Raw genomic sequence first — 17,305 nt, forward strand, 5'->3', positions numbered from 1 at the left:
AGGAAGAACAGACTTTCTAGCACGTAGCGTACCAATCTCTGTGTTTAAGTGTCCTTGAGCACATGTAGTTGCTGTACTCCCTGCGGGTCTTGGTCAACAATTGAGTGGTTTTTTTTTTTAAGATAGTTTCCCTGCCTGTACTGGAGAGGGGTTTAAGAATGTCGCTCTTGAAATGCTTACCCAGGGATACAGGTGCACACAGGAGTAGTGCCTTTGACACAGAACACTCCTTTCAAGACCATTTCCAGTTTTAATAGATGTACCATGATAACGGACTTTCTTCTGATTTGAACTCCTGCCAATGTCCAACAGAAGTCCTTACTGGCCATTTCTCGCCCCATTATTTTGCTTTTAATTTTGATTCAACTCTTTGCAAAATTTTGCACCTCTAGGAAGTGTTTGAACTGAGGGAGGATACTTAGGGTTATATTGTTTCTGAGCCCTTAAATATTCAGAATATCTTTCTGGCTTCTTCATGAAGGAGTGATATCAGTTGGACATAAAATCCAAAGCCTGTACCTTTTGCCTCGGAAACCTCCAGCCTTGGCTGCCTTGTCTTCTAGCCTTTTAACATCACATGGGAAAAGTTTTCTGCCAACGAGAGGTTGTTCCTTCGTTGATAATGATAATATCACTATTATTTTTTTCAGCATGTTGGATACAGGTAGGATTCATTGTTCTTGATACTCAAGGATATCTGCAGAATAGATTTAGGAGCAAATCTTGGCTCCATAATTCTCTCTGATCATCTGGTTTACATCCAGTCTCTAGACTTAATTTTGTTGTGGTTTTATTTTATTTTGTTTTGGACTTTCCTTATGGTGGCGCTCTGCAGACCTTCATTGTGCCTCCCTGCCTCGCTCCTTTTCTCCCTTCCTTTTCTCCTTCCTTCCTTTCCTGAGAATCGAGTCCTGGTGGAGACTCACTGCTGGCGGCCCCCAGAGTCTATGTCCACCCACAGGCTTACAGTACAAGCAACAAAGTAGCTCCACTTTTTCTTCTAGGGAATTTGGCGTTTCTTTTGTATTGCAGGGGTGAGAAAACCCATTAATTTTGAAACAAATGTATGCAAATACATTTATTAATATAGGAAATAGGAAAATCAGTTATTGCTTCCTTTATAAATAATACAGGCTTTAGTTTTAAAGATATTACTTTTGCTAAAATGCATTAGACAGCTGTGAAAAAAATAACATTTTTCTTTGTGGTAATATCTTTAACCAGATTTGTAGCACTAACAATATTTCCTATGTATATATTATTTTTATTTAATACAGGTAATCTTTTTATTACCAAATTATATTGTTTCTCAGGAGATTACCATCAGCATTCATAAAAGCTGCAAAAGGAGTCCGGGAGGACGAGAAGGCATCAATCTCTTGCAGATGTAAGGCTCGGGCTGCAGATTAAATATGCAAAGCTCTTAATATGTTTCAATGAGCCACTTGTTAGGTGCAGATTTATTTAAAAACACTCTCCCCCTATTTTGTTTCCATTTCAATTTGAATCTGATGGTGGGCATCATCCCCTAATTTCACCCCAAGAGCAAAGCGACCTTGGAGGAAAGCCACATCCTTAAGCTGCCCAGGTAGGGTGTTCTGTTGCAACTCCAGGGGCAACTGGCTTTCTCAGTGTCCCTATCCATGTGCAGAGAATGACCCACGGGCCTCCCTGGATCCTCAAGTCTGACTCAGAAAACTGACCGGCCCACCAAGATGCCCAAATGTAGCCTGCCTCAGGAGTGTGGCAGATTCTCCCTTCGCAGAAAGAGCTGAGACCCTTGCCCCACACGTAGGAGATCACGTTTGCCCCAGGCCCAGGGATTCCCCCAATAAACTGACACAAGGGCAAAGAATGCATACTTTGGAGGGGCATCCATGGGATTGACCCAGTTCTGCCATTGATTGCTTTGATAGCTTTGGGAAAACCAGTACACTTTGAGGAGCTTCAGTTTTCTGGTCTGCAAAATGGAAGTACAATTCCTTCCTGACACCCCTGCTGTGAGAATAAAGAGCCAACATCTCTGTATAGAGTGCCTACCATGGGGCAGACTTGCCAAGGGGAGGCTATGGCCCTTCTTTACCCTTCATCCGCTCCTGCAGCTGCCCCAAAGCTTCCTTAGGTAAATGCTGATGGGAAATCTCAGTCCCCGAGAAGAGGAGGGCACTACCCATTTGTTCTCAGGCCACAGGAACTCTGCAGAAGTTGGCAAAAGGAGGACAAGTTCTGAGTGAACAAAGGCCCAGCTTTGATGGGGACAAGTGAAGTATCCAATCCCAGGCAGGTGTTTTGGGGGTGTCCCTAAACTTACGCAGACCCAAAGCCCGCTTTAGAACCTCTTTCCTGAAGTCCCTCTGCCCCCAGCATCCTCATTCTTCCAACCAGACTTTCTTCCTCCTCCCAGCCCCCAAGGCCACCTGATAAATAGGGTAACACCAACTAAAGAGATTTGATGATCAGTTGAGAGGAGCAGAGAATCCAAGGAAAGAATTTGTTTTCAGTCTTACCTGGTCCAATCCTAGCTGCCAAGCTTGAGATGCATCAGGCCACCTGTGGAAATGGGCCTTGGAACCAGGGCTGGCCATGGAGAGTGGACAGACATCTTATCTTCATGGGCCAGCTTCCTGTCTCTGGGAGGCTGGTGTACCTCCAGCTGTTCATCCTCAATGAACCTGTTCTCTCTTGTTAGATGTTGCAGGGCCCTGACCTAGCCCGCTTGCTTCTGCTTCTGTTCCTGGCCTTGACCTTGCCTCTGCTCAGAACACTCTGCGGTCTTCTCTGTCACTAGGCTTGCAAACTCACCAGGGTCCACTTCTCCAAGAAACTTGCCCCGATCCCACATGGAATGGCTGACCTGCTCTCTGTCCTGTAGCGGGTTCTTTGTATCCTGTCTGTGCCTGATTCAGAGCGGGCCCTTAGCAAATGTGGGGAATGGTCAGATGAATGACTCTGCTTTTCCTGTCTCTAATCTGAGCCTGGATTTCTAAAATGGAGACTAAACAGTGCATCATGTATCCTCTGTGGGATAATCAGTGCAAGGGTCCACAGAATGGTTGAGTGACCAGAGGCACGAAGAAACCATGGCACACATGCACAGAGCGGAGAACGAACATATGTGGGAGTAAATGGATGGTGGAAACCCACGTCTCAGGGGCCGTGGACAAAGAGAGGCCCACCCAGGTGGTGCCTGCCCATCTTTCTCACCACACACAGATGATCACATTGGCTCCTTTTCCTCACAGGGCGGAAGCTTTGATGTGGCAGACAGAATGTTCCACAGTGTGAAGAACGCGTGGGAGTCGGCCTCCAGAGAGAACATGAGTGACGTCAGGGAGCTGACTCCAGAGTTCTTCTACCTGCCTGAGTTTCTCATCAACTGCAATGCCGTGGAGTTCGGTGAGTGGAGGCCGGGGTGCGGCCGGGGTGGGCTAGGCAGGGCAGGGATCACTCCCCCGAAGCTCAGGTAATGACTAATGTTAGCAGTACCTTTCCTGGGCAACTAAGTGAACAGGCCCTTCACCAAACCAGCGTGGTTGTTGTGAGGTCTCCCCTTGATGGCGGCACTCAATGTCGAGGTGGGAGCCAAGGAAGGACCCTAGGCCCCGGGCTGCCAGGATGGCTCTGAGCCACAGTCCCACCCATCCTATGAGGGTCCCCAGGCCTCAATCTGCAGTGAGAAGCCCTGCTATTAACCAGGTCTGGCACTGCCCTGCTGCGGGACCAGGGGCAAACCCCGTCCCCTCTGGGGCCTCCTTTTCCTCCATGGCCCACAAATGGGTTAACCTGGACTCTCTGGGTCTCCTGGGAGAGACTGCTTGCTGCATGGCATCTAAGGGTGGTTGTGTGGGGATGCTGGTGGTCCTTCCTCTTTCCTGTGCTTCAGGATGAACTCTGCCTTCTCACTGGTTTACAAGAGGAACAACAATTTCAGGAGGCCCCTGTAAGCAGGTCCCCTGGTGGCTGTGTGTGGACCTTGGGAGCCTCGCTGCAAGTGTCAGGGTGACTTGTGGAAGGGGCTATGTGGTCAGAGCCCGAGGCAGGGTGTGGGCCACTTTCCCCCCAGAGGAAGGGGGAGGGGATCACTCACCCTGTGGAGGGCACTCATGAACTGTCACCAGCACACACCTGTGCCCCAGAGCTCCCCTTCCTCGGGGCCCTCCTTCTTCCTCCAAACAGCACACAGGGGCATGCAGGAACTTTTTTAGGCATTAGGGATTTAGTTGGGCCTCCTGCAACCAACTGTGCTGAAGGTGTGTGCATTCTGTACAGGGAGGGAGGAAGGGGAGAGAAAATATAAACATATTTATGTAAGTGAAATACTGTCTGATGCTGAGAATTGTTATGAAGAAAGAAGGTAGGAAAATGGTTCAAGAGTGATTCACAGGGCCCTGTGTTATTCTGGTCTCCAGGAAGGACCACCTGAGTTGGTGACAGGTGAGCTGAGACTGGCTAGTAAGAAAACCATATCAGGCACAGACCTGTAGGCAGAGAGAGGGGGGAAGGTTTTATTCTAGTTGCACCATGAAGGCTCTGGAGGGTTTAAGCAAGACCGTAACTGATGTTTATTGGGCAACCATCATATGCCTGGAGTTTTTCTAAGCACATTATGCGTATTTCTTTTTTAATCCTTCTCCAGCCTCTGAGGGGGTGGGTGTGGGTAACAGGTAGGAAAAGTGAATCCCAAAGAGATTAAGCAATATGCCCAAGGTTGTGCAGCTAATGGGTAGGAGAGAGACTTGGGCTTGGACCCAGACTCTTTCTAATGTCTGGGGAAGCTGCCTCTAAAAACCTTGCTGCCCTCACTTTAAAAATGGAGAGAAAATGCATAAATTATAGAGTTAAATGAAGATTCAATAAGACGATGTGTGCCAAGCACCTAGCATAGTGCCCTGGCATAGAGTTAGGTGCTCAAAATATGATAGCTTTTACTGTTAGTGTGATTATCTCCTTAGTGCTCTAGCGCTGGATAGAAAGCACCCAGATGAAAAGGCACAGAATAGTAGGGAGGAAGACAACAATGACCACATCACTGCCATTTTATAGGACTTGTGAATCAAGCACAAACCTGCCTGGGAAGCAAGGAGGGCCTCGTGGAGAGTCAAAGGAATATTCCAGGCAGATGTGTGGAAGGACACACCAGACAGAAGAAGCAGGAAGTAGTGAAGCCTGTGCAGGACATAGCTCTTAGCCTGATCTGCCTGGAATCAGAAGTCCTAGATAGCACAGTGTGTATTCCCCCTGGTTCCTAGCCTAGTTTGGGCTCTCATTTACCCAAAGCTCTGCTGTTTCTCACCCCACTCAGGCTGCATGCAGGATGGGACAGCACTGGGAGATGTGCAACTCCCTCCCTGGGCTGATGGGGACCCTCGGAAATTCATCAGCCTGCACAGACAGGTGAGTTGACCAGGGTCACGTCAGAGGCCCTGGCATCCTGAATGAAGACCGCAGTATTTTCTTAATCTCCATGGAGGCTTTCTGTGCAAGCAGAGGGCTAGTGACAAGCATTTCTGAGGCTCTTATGTCTAGAGAGCCCAGAGAAAGTGCTAGGCTCCATGCTCCAGGTTAACAGGAAAAAGTTTGTGTTCTGGGCTCTTTCAAGAGTTCCATTAGACTTTGCCCTTGTGCCAGTTTGTTGTGGGAATCACTGGGGGAAGCAAATTCAGACCTTTTTTTTGGATGCCCTGGAGGTCAAGTCAGTGACTTTCGCTGGCCCTGTAGGCAGGGCTATGCCTGGACCATACTGCTCAGTATAGCTCAGAGAGGGGCTGGAGGCCCTGAAGGGCTCCTACTGGCCAAAGGGTTTGCCAGGACTGGGGAATACTTGGCTTCTTAACCAGAGAGGTTGATGTGGTAGAGGCTATTTTGGGACACATATCCTAGATCAAATACATGCATTAGCATAAACCATGAAAATACATGCAACATCATTAGTCATCAGGGAAACATAAATTAAAACCACAGGAGATGACATTACATACTTACAAGAGTGGCTAAAATTTTAAATATTGACAAAACCAAGAGTAAGCAAGAATAGGGAGAATCAGAATTCATTACACATTGTTTGTAGGAAAATAAAATGGAAAAGCCGCTTTGGAAAAAAATTAGTAGTTTCTTATAAAGTTGAAGACGCATTTGCCTTATCACCCAGCAATTCCACTTGTATATATTGACCCAAGAGAAATAAAGACATGTCCATGGAAAAGCATGCACAAAAATATGCATCAGTTTTATTGATACTTATCGAAAACTGAAAACAACCCAAATATCCAGCAACTGGTAATGGATAAACAAATGATTTAGCCACACAATGGAATACTACTTAGCAATAAAAAGAAATAGATTACTGATACATGGAGCAACACAAATTAATCTCAAAAGCATTATCCTAAGCAAAAGAAACCAAAACTCAAAGCTACATACTATGGGATTCTATTTATGTGACATTCTGGAAAAGATAAACTTATGGGGACAGAAGGCAGATCAGTAGTTACTAAAGTCTGGAGTAGGGGTGATGGGAAAGGAGTACAAGAGAACATTTTGAGTTGATGTAAATGTCCTATATCTCGGTTATGGTGGTGGTTACATGATTGCATGCCTTTGTCAGAACACACTGAACTATACATTTGGAAAGGGTGAAATTTATTATATGTATATTGTACCTAAAAAGAAAAAAATCTGGGATGGGCCTGACTAGTAAAAACAAAGCTGTATTCTTTCTTCTGCCTTCTCCCTTGGCAAGGAGAAAATTCTTCCCTGGTTTATCCTTGCCTCTGGAAATGTAGTAATGGTAGGCATCTCTCCCACAACCCACTGGTCTTGAGTAGTTGGACCAGAGATGAACTTAACCTTCAGGTGGCAGCAGCTCTCTGCCAAGGTGCTCTCAGAAAAGTTCTTAGCCTGGGCTGAGTGAGCAGATTCACTCTACAGGTCTGCAGATGCCAGTGGTCTAGCGGGGAGACAGCTTGATGAAATAACCATGCAAATAACAAGGAAATTATAACTGCACAAAGTGCTATGGAGAGAAATTCAATGCCATCAGATATAGGTTAGAGGTGTGACCAAGGGGAACTGGGTGGTGACAACAGTGGGGAGACCTCTTTTGGTGGAGTAAAGATTAGGTTGGAGTGGGTTCAGATGTTAATGATCAATGTCAGTGAAAATTATTAGAGTAGGAATCTCTGAAAATCTTCTACTCCATAAAAGTAATAAGAATAATGGCAAAGATGGTCATAAAAAAACTCTTCAGAACTCAGGAAATTAAACAGAGGCTTGGTAAAATCAGGGGAGTATTCCTTTGAGAAAAATGGCTGAATCTTTGTAAAGACAGCAAATTTTGTGGTGTTTTAACTTACACTATACTCATTTCTCCTATTCAACTCCATAGTAGCTTTGAAAACCAACAGCCCACAATAACAGTGGAAACCAACAACCTAGCAGTCATTGGAGGGAGAAGAATGGGGTTGGAGCTCCTTCAAAGCCCCATATCCAGAGAACTGTCATTATTTGACCTGTTAGTGGTTCCCTGAAAGTCCCCACCAGCAAGGCCGTCTTTATTTGATCTCAAAGCCTGCATAGTACAAAAGCCTTTCCTTTGGTGACATTTGTGAAAAAATAAACCAGAGACAATTGTTCAACACTGTGGCTGCCAGAGGCAGTGGATATAATTGGACAAACAATAGACTAACCAAAAAGCTTAAATGGAAAAACTAGGGAATGAGCTACTTATTAGGAGGCCTTGAAACAACTTCAAAATATCCAACAAATGTTGGAGAGGTTGTGGAGAAAGGGGAACCCTCTTACACTATTGGTAGGAATGCAAGTTGGTACAACCACTTTGGAAAATAGTGTGGAGTTTCCTCAAAAAATTAAAAATAGAGCTACCCTATGACCCAGCAATTGCACTACTGGGTATTTACCACAAAGACACAGATGTAGTGAAAAGAAGGGCCATATGCACCCCAATGTTCATTACAACAATGTCCACAATAGCCAAACTGTGGAAAGAGCCAAAATGCCCTTCAACAGACGAATGGATAAAGAAGATGTGGTCCATATATACTATGGAATATTACTCAGCCATCAGAAAAGATGAATACCCAACTTTTACATCAACATGGATGGGACTAGAGGAGATTATGCTAAGTGAAATAAGTCAAGCAGAGAAAATAATTATCATATGGTTTCAACTCATATGTGGAACATAAGGAATAGCATGGAGGACATTAGGAGAAGGAAGGGAAAAATGAAGGGGGGGAAATCAGAGGCAGAGATGAACCATGAGAGACTGTGGACTCTGAGAAACAAACTGAGGGTTTTGGAGGGGAGGGGGGTCAGGGGATGGGTTAGCCCAGTGAAGGATATTAAGGAGGGCATGTATTGCATGGAGCGCTGGGTGTTACTTGCAAACAATGAATCATGGAACACTACATCAAAAACTAATGATGTACTGTATGGTGACTATACATAACATAATAAAAAAATTTTTTTTAAATCCCTGAAATCTAGAAGGACACACACATCTGTAGGGCTGCTTTCATGCACAAGGCTGTGTTCATGCTCCTAAGGTCCTAAGCTTCACTTCTGGCTGAAATTGAGGCTCTGTGCAAGCAGGATATGAGGTAAACTCAGAGTTTTTAAGGCAGCTTCTGCCTGGCTGAATGCTAAAGCTATGCCCTAATATGCACACAAAGCCCCTCCCTAGGCAAAGACTGGAATACTAGCTGGTTCTAGGCATTTAAAGAAATCTTCATCCAATCATAAGATGACCATTAAGCTAACAGAGAAGAGGTTTTAGTGGCCACATACAACAAAAAATATAGACTTTATAGATCTAGTTCAGAAAAGTCACTAAACAAACAAACAACAATAACAGTAACAACAACAAACCCTGGGGAGGGGAAATCTGATTTCCAGAGTTGACAGATCATATTATCTAAAATGTCCAGTTTTCCACAAAAATTATGAGACATGTAAAGAAAAAAAAAGTATGGCTCATACAGAGGGAAAAAAGCAGTCAATAAAAATATCTCTAAGGAAGCCTAAACTTTGGACTTACTAGACAAAGACTTTAAATCAGTTATTGTAAATATATTCAAAGCATTAAATAAAACAATGTTTGAAGACCTAAAGGAGAGTATAACAATGAGAAAATATAAATAAAGAGATAGAAATTGTGCAAAGGAACCAAATAGAAATTGTGGAGCTAAGAAGTACAGTAACTGAGATGAAAAATTCACTAGAAGGGATCAATAGCAGGCAGAAGAATCAACAAACTTGGAAGATAGGTCAATTGAGATTATCCAGTCTGAGAAACAGGAAGAAATGAGTGAAGAAAAATGAACAGAACCTAGGCACCTGTAGAACACCATCAAATGTACCAACATACACAAATTGGAAGTTCCAGAAAGAAAAGAGAGAATGGGGCAGAAAGAATATTTGAAGAAATAATGTTCAAAAACATCCCAATTTTGATGCCAAGCATTAATTTAATCATCCAAGATACTCAATAAATTCCAAGTAGGATAAACTCAAAGAGATTTATACTTAGACACATCATAAATTGTCAAAAAGGAAAGTCAAAGGAAGAATCTTGAAAGCAACAAAAGCAACTCATCACTTACAAGCTATCTTCAATAAGATTAATAGTTAATATTTCATTAGAAACCATAGAGGTGGGGCACCTGGGTGGCTCAGTTGGTTGGGCATCTGCCTTTGGCTCAGGTCATGATCCCAGGGTCCTGGGATCGAGCCCTGTGCCAGGCTTCCTCCTCAGTGGGGAGTCTGCTTAAACCTCCCCCTCTGTCCCTCTACCCCCACCCTGTGCTCTCTTGCTCATGCTCTCTCTCTCTCAAATAAATAATCTTCTTTAAAAACAAGAAACCATAGAGGTAAGAAGGCAGTGGTATGAAATATTCAAAGTGCTGAAAGACTATAAGCCAATAATTTTATAGCCAGCAAAACTATTCTTCAATAAGGAAGAAATTAAGATATTCCCAGACATATAAAACTAAAACAATTTATCATTAGCAGACCTGCCCTATAAAAAACACTAAAGGGAGTTCTCCATGCTAAAATAAAGGACAGTAACTCAAGTCCACATGAAGAAATAAAGGAGGTGAGTGATAATAAGGAAACAGAAATGGTAAGGATGGGAAGAAACAATACACATCAAACTCCAAACCAGTGCCTGGCACCTAGTAGGTGCACAGTGTAATCATTGTAGCTAATGTTACGTGGAGCTCACTGTGCACCAGGCATGGACACAAACCAAACCTCATATAATTCCACAAAGAAGGTACAATTACTGTCCCCATTTCATAGATGAAGAAGATGAAGGCACTGAGGAACAGAGATGTTAAGAAATGTCCATGGCAGGGCTGGGGTCCAGCCTGCTCCAGAGCGTGTTCTCCTAACTGCTACACTTAGTCTCAACCTCCTGACATCTCTGGTTAGAATCAGCTCTCCTTTTTTCTTATATCAATCTCAACAGGACCCCAAGACTTTATTTTCAGCTTCTGTTTAGATATCACTGCAAGACATAGATATTCTGAACTCATGGTTATAGCGTGGAGTGAATGAGCTAGGGTTATAGGAGCAGTCAGATCTCTTTTCCCACTAGCTGGAGGCAGGAACTGGATGGTCATTGGATGGCCCACATGTCTGCCCACTTAGTGCTCATCAAGCTCAGTGAGATGTCACATCTTTCCTGTGCAGAGCCAGCATCCTGAGGCATGTGCCCCCTTGTGATCTGTGCAGAGGGCTCACAAGTCCAAGAGAGGCCTCATTTTTCATGCTCTTTGGGTTTTGGTTCCAGGCTCTGGAAAGTGACTTTGTCAGTGCCAACCTCCACCACTGGATAGACCTCATTTTTGGGTACAAGCAGCAGGGGTCAGCTGCGGTGGAAGCTGTTAATACCTTCCACCCCTACTTCTACGGTGACAAAATGGACCTCAGCAGCATCAGTGACCCCTTGATCAGGAGCACCATCCTGGGGTTTGTCAGCAACTTTGGACAGGTGCCCAAACAGGTACAGCATCCACGTTCTTGGTCTTGCTTTCTCAAAAGAGTATGTGCACTGTGAGCTTGGGAGTGAGAGTGAGGACATTTTCTCCTGGATAGGAACAAGAGAGGACTGGGGAGGGGGAAATGGTCTTCCTACACCCCTCAACATCAGGGCTTACCCCTCTGTTTCCATCTGATGTTGATGAAGATGATGACATCATTAATGATAATAATGAGGACTACATTCCCCTGTGATACATGTGACAGACACTACAGTAAATCCATAGGATTTAATTGTCTATATGTGTGTCTATACTTCAGAGTTGCTGTGAAGAGCCAATGAATGGAGACATTAAGTGCTCGAAAGTGCCTGAAACGTGATGGGTGCTCTACAAATGTTAGTTACTAGTATGATTCCCTCATTGAATCCCCTCATAAGCTCTGGGTATAGGGATTATTCTTTTACAGATCAGGAAGCTGAGGCTCAGAGAGGCTGAATACGTAACTTGCCCACAGTTGCACTTTCGCAGATGCCAGAGCTAGAGCTCTAGCCCCATCTGGCTGGCCCCAAAGCCTATGCCATTCACCAGCAGTGGAAGAGTATCTGAGTTCTGCCCCCTGGGCTCCTGGTGAAGTTGCTGGGGTCTCACATGGACCTTTTGCTTCACTGGCTCCATCCTGCATCAGGATAGTCATGTAGCAATATAAGGCTATATGTTCATGGTGACATCCTGGTGAATGGTGGGCAAGAGGAGCACTTATTTAACTGATCCCAGCCTTGTTGACCCTCAAACTTCAGTTCAGCGTGGAGAGGCTTTCTTCCTAAGGACAGCCATCTTGGCTACTAGCGTAGCCCCATGGGCTGGGGTCTCAGCCTAGGAAGTCAGGAGCCATGCTGGGAAATGAGTACGTAAGCCCAGCCAATTCTGGGGCCATCTTGGGCAGCAGCCTTACCCACATGTAACCACGAGGCTTGGATGGGCTCATCTTACAGTGCAAATCTAGTAACATCTTTTCTACCTGGTCTTACGTGACATGCTCCAGGTTTGTTCAGCTCCCAGGGGAGGGCAATGTGAGAAGTGCCTAAGGGTGACTTGGAGAATGGACAATGTATCCAAAATGTGGGTTTGGCCAGGGAGCACTTCTTAGGAAAGAGAGAATCTCAGGAAAGAAGCTCGGGTAGCATAATGGTTCATTTCAAGAAATGAAATAATCCAGATAAAGCAATTAAATCAAAATAGTAGCTACCCCCATCCAATTGTGCCCTGGATGATATACTCACTGCCCTTGTCCACGAGCAAAAAATATTTTCACATCAGTGTGCTCACAGAGTGCACACAGTTTTAGATTCTGATTTTATTTAGTGATGTAGCATATTAGCTTTTACAAAAATATTTCTAAGTAATCATCAGAATTAGAATTCTTCCAGCGGTCCCAACTAGAGGCAGGATTAAAATACTTCAGGACCATGGACTTGCCATCAAGGGGCTGTGCATGCTGAGGCTATGACAGGCCTCTAGCCTCTGGTGCTTTAGTCATTCTTCTGTGCAAAGGAGGGACATTCTTGGTTTAATGCTCATTTAAAAATCACTGTTCTGATTTCTGTTTGTATTGATCACCCACCCAGCTTTACTAGGTAGACCAGTATCTGATCAAGGGCTGTCACTGAGCCTAGACTGCTGTGAGAACCCCCTCCCGCCACCCCCAGCTGCCTGCTGAGCATTGCCTCTGCCCCTGGGTCCAGCTGGGGCCAGATCTCCCCCCTCCATTGTGGCACCCAGTGGATGTTTCCATCGAGGAGCATGGGCCCGATGGCTGGAAAAAACAGCCTTGTTGGGGAGGGGAGGGTGGAGAGCTGGCCTCAGCTGCCCTTTGTGGCAGCAGCAAGATTCTGCTAGCAGCATGGCCTTGCACTTCATGTTTTGCCTGGTTATGCAAAGAGTTTGGCATTAGGGACGACTTGACAGCAGAGATCTAAGAAAAATGAAAATAAAAAAGGCCACTAATGGGGTTTGCCTGTGCTCTTTGGAACGTTTGAAGGGATGCTATTAAAGAATTCTGTGTTGATGCCCAGATGGATGTGCCTGCAGAGAGTTTGTAAGGGAAAGGGAAAAAAAAAAAAAATACGAGAAAGAGCTCAAGCAAATGAAGAGAGACATGTGATCTAGAGTGAAAAGAGGGTCATTCTGACTCCATGATATGAGATGCAGCTCTGCCAGGGACCAGGGCTCCTCGATGAGGTCATCCTGTCCCAGGCAGCATGGAAAAGATGACAGTTTGGCAGCCAGGAGGGCTATTTCTGCTAGTCCCGCACCATGAGCTGGAGAAAGTAGCTGCCCCTCTCTGAGCCCCAAGCCCCTTATCTGCAACATCTGAGGGTTGAACCAGACAGTTCTGTTTATGCTCATCTCAGTCAGGAGCAAGCCCAGCCCAGGCAGCACTCAGAGCAAAGGTGCTGCTGTGACTTGCGTGGGGACACCGCCGCCTCAGGCCATCCATCCCTAATGACTTGTGTGGTCTGCGTTTGTCCTCTGTCTCTCCAGCTCTTTACAAAACCCCACCCAGCCAGGACCACCGTGGGCAAGACTTCACCTGGAAAGGATGCTGTCCTGCCTGGGAGCCTGCCCAGCCACCCACAGCCCTTCTTCTACAACCTGCATGCGCTGAAGCCCTCCCAGGTCACAGTCAAAGGTGCCTACTTGGTCTGCTTTGTTTGGCGCCCTGTCCCAGAGTTGTCCCTTCAGCGACTATTGCTCCTTTAGAGGTTCGGGGGTACAGACCCTTCAGGGTCTTGGGGTCTGGTTTTAGATGGCGGTATCTCTAGTCACAGAAGGAATCTGGGGAGGCCTCTGCTCTGGAAATGTCCAGAACCACCTCTGTTAGATCCTGACAGACTGACCTGTCTATCTAAGACACACATTCCTCTTTCTTTCATATATGTGTGCGCGCACGTGCGCGCACACACACACCTCTCTTTCTCTCTCTTTCTCTTTCTCTCTCTTTCTCTTTCTCTCTCTTTCCTATACACACACACACCTCCTCACCTCCAAAGCCAAGTGAGGAAGTCCCAGATTTCCCGAGGGAAGTACAGCCTCCCCTCGGTGGTACCCACGGTCACTGTTGCTCCCGAGCACCCAGGTGGGCCTGCGGGCCTTAGCCAAGAGCATCTGTCCTGGGCAGACAGCCCAGTGGGAGTTCCAGCCCGGCTGCTTCCTGGAGACACGGTGTGTGTAAAGTCTGATGTCTGCCACCTGCGGGCTGCACAGCTTTGGGGAAATCCCACTGCATGGGGCAACATTCTGGAGTTGTATAAGGACTATAGGGTGGGATTTGTTGGGGTTTTGTGATGTGTCCTTTTTTTCCCTTCAAATCCAAGAATGGTGTCTTTGGTATACCCCACCCTGCTAGATAAGGTGCCCAGGAGGGGCAGGAAGGGCAGAGCCCCACCAAGGCTCCTGTGGCTGCCCGGACAGCCTCAGCCGCTCCTCCCCTGGCATCAGCCCTCAGAGACACTGAAGACCTGTGTGGCCACATGCGAGCTTCATGTATGTGCGAAGGCAGGGGAGGGCCCAGCTCGGGACCAGGGTCTGACACGGCCCCTGGAGTGAGGCCCTCGGGTGCGGTGCCTTGGCGAGCAAGTGGCCCCTGCCCAGGCTGGTGCTTTGCCAAGTCTGGGTCACCTCCCGTGGCTCCTGTCTGGGCCCAGTGATAGGGGGTGTTGTCCTTTGGCGTGTAAGCTCCACCATACTAACTGCAGGGTAGATATGTACCTTTTCTCTCTAGGCTCCGAATCGCCCAAAGGAGCCATTGGCCACATCGTCTCTACCGAGAAGAGCATCCTGGCCGTGGAGAAGAACAAGGTGCTGCTGCCTCCTCTCTGGAACAGGACCTTCAGCTGGGGCTTTGATGACTTCAGCTGCTGCCTGGGGAACTATGGCTCTGACAAGGTGGGTGGGCGTGGGACGCAGGGGCTGGCTCAGGGAGCAGGGCAGGCATGGGGCCTCGGCCTCTGTCTGTTGGGGCAGAGGCAGTCAGGGGATGGGCTGGCCCAAAGCAGGCACAGCTGACCACACCCCACTGCCTCCACGTGGCCGTGCCCCCTGCCTGGGAGGGAGAGGTTTATACGGCTGGGCTCAGGGCCCTTGTGGGCCAAGCCTCCAACCTGTGTTCGGAGGAGTGGAGCTTGCAAGTTCTCGGTGCACGCCGTCACCTTAGAGCAGTCTCTGCCACCAGCTGGTCACTCGGCTACGTGGAGGCCACTCAGACTCTCACTCAGCCTGGGTGGGAAGTCAGCGTTCCTCTGGCCCTGGTCATGGCTCAGAGTCAGAGGACAATCACTAAGCATTCAGCCAGTGCCAGAAGCCAACCATCTGGTTAGTCTTGACTAACCATGACTCCATCCTTGACTCAGGCCATCCAGTGACCTCACTTCTTGCTGGGGCCCTGGCAGCCTCCCAGGCTCCTTGCCTAGCCCCCCTCCCCTCCCACCCTAATTCCCACCCACTGATCACATGGCGTGAACTCCCTGCCCACCAAGCTCTGCCTCTCCACCCCCAGGCTTCCCTACCACTTCATGAGGCAGCCTGAAACCAGTCCCAGATATCAGCCCCTCCTGAAAGCGGTCTCTGACCTCCTCAGGCTGTCGTTGGCCTCCTGAGGCTCACTATGCTCCCAAGGGATTTTCACAATGTCCCCATGACTTCCTGCTTGCTTGTCTCTCCCCACTCCTTAGAGTGTGAGCTCCCTGGGGACAGGCTTGGACTGTCTGGATTTTGTCACCAGAGCCAGCCTCCCGAACAAGTGAATGTCCCCCCGTTCCCATGGCCCACAGGCAAGCCAGCAGTATCCAGACCTGCCTTTGTCCCTGTGTCACCCTGTCCTGGCCCTCAGCCCTGTGCTGGCCGGGGCACCAGGGCTCATCCCGCTTGTCTCCTCTAGATCCTAATGACGTTCGAGAACCTGGCTGCCTGGGGCCGCTGTCTGTGTACCGTGTGCCCAGCCCCCACAGTGATCATCACCTCTGGGACCAGCGCTGTGGTGTGTGTGTGGGAGCTCAGCATAGCCAAAGGCCGCCCAAGAAGCCTGCACCTCAAGCAGGTATGGTGCCTCGGTGGGGACGGTGCCTGGGGCGGGTGCAGCACCCTAGTGTGGCCCAACTCCCTGAGCCCCGAAAGCCCTGCCTCCCTCAGGAGCAGAGAACACAGTGAGGCACTGGGGGCAGCCCACGGCTCTGTGCCATGAGAGGGCCACGGTTTCATGGCCACGGTGGATTTGTCAAGCCCGCGGGGCAGGCGCCTCCGTGGAGACCCACGCCTCCGTGAGAGACGCTGCTTGCGCCGCAGAGCCAATGAAACCAGTTTCCTTGTGCTAGAGCCCGTTTTTGACCATGTGCCAGGGACATTTTATGCCGAACATTTTGCCTTCTCCACAGCCCTGTCAAATACGTACTGTTATCGTCCTTACTTTACTGCTGAAAAAAAAGCCCGTGCAAGGAAGTTAAGTGACTGGTGCTAGAGGCAGAAATGGAAAGGCTGTTTCAGAACAGAAGTGGTTGTGCAGGAATAGAGCAAAAGCAGGGGGCAATGGCCTCATTCTGGTCCCGTCTCAGGAGCCACCGCTGCTCTGAGAACAAGCACAGTGTCCTTACTGTTTACTACGACTCGTGCATTCATTTCCTCTTGTAAAGCAGGCACTATCATTCCCACTTGCACAGGAGAGACCGAAGCTCAGAAAGAGCGAATTTGCATTTTAATCTAGGTCGGCCTAACTCTAAGCCCACGCTTCCTGCCTTTGCACCCTTGAACTTGCCTGACAGTACCACTAGGTCTCCTCAACTCTGCAGTGCAACTTGTGTTTACATCCGCTTTATAGTTAGCCGTAGAGACCCAAGATAACGAAAACCCAAACGAATCATACAAAACTCACCATGGGCCAGATTTCCTAAACTGAACATGTTTCACCGGAACTGATCCTGGGTTCCTCTGGGTGCTTTTCAAGCCACCCGCCAGCGCATGGGCAGTGCACGGTGGACTCTCATGAACATGAGGTGAAGGAAGTCAGTGCTGAGGGGGCGGGTGAATCCTGAGGAGCAGTGGCACCTGCCGGGCTGGGGCAGCAGTGTGGGCCACGCGCGGGCTGCCTTCACCAGACTCTCCAAGGCGGTCCTCCAAAGCCAGCCTCGGAGCGCCCTGCCTTTTCACATTTTCACATCGTTCTGGGTTTCCCTGCTCCTTTCCATGAACTGTAGTCAGGAGGCTGGGTTCTAATGCCAGACTTAAGTGAAGAGACAGTGCATTACTCTGTG

At 47.8% G+C, this 17,305-nt stretch overlaps 1 protein-coding gene across 1 annotated transcript in view; it reads left to right on the forward strand.

The window, feature by feature from the left end:
- Nucleotides 1-17,305, forward strand: part of WDFY4 (WDFY family member 4) — a 291,643-nt gene that overhangs the window by 260,942 nt on the left and 13,396 nt on the right. Inside the window, exons 52-57 of the mRNA XM_045878280.3 lie at nt 3,243-3,396; nt 5,303-5,394; nt 10,814-11,026; nt 13,545-13,692; nt 14,785-14,948; nt 15,940-16,098. Coding sequence (XP_045734236.1) covers nt 3,243-3,396; nt 5,303-5,394; nt 10,814-11,026; nt 13,545-13,692; nt 14,785-14,948; nt 15,940-16,098 — 930 coding nt within the window. The remainder of the gene's footprint in view (nt 1-3,242; nt 3,397-5,302; nt 5,395-10,813; nt 11,027-13,544; nt 13,693-14,784; nt 14,949-15,939; nt 16,099-17,305) is intronic.

The sequence above is a fragment of the Mirounga angustirostris genome, unplaced genomic scaffold, assembly GCF_029215605.1.
Source record: "Mirounga angustirostris isolate CCGP_5_RB_7025 unplaced genomic scaffold, mMirAng1.0.hap1 SCAF_6, whole genome shotgun sequence".
Taxonomy (NCBI): domain Eukaryota; kingdom Metazoa; phylum Chordata; class Mammalia; order Carnivora; family Phocidae; genus Mirounga; species Mirounga angustirostris.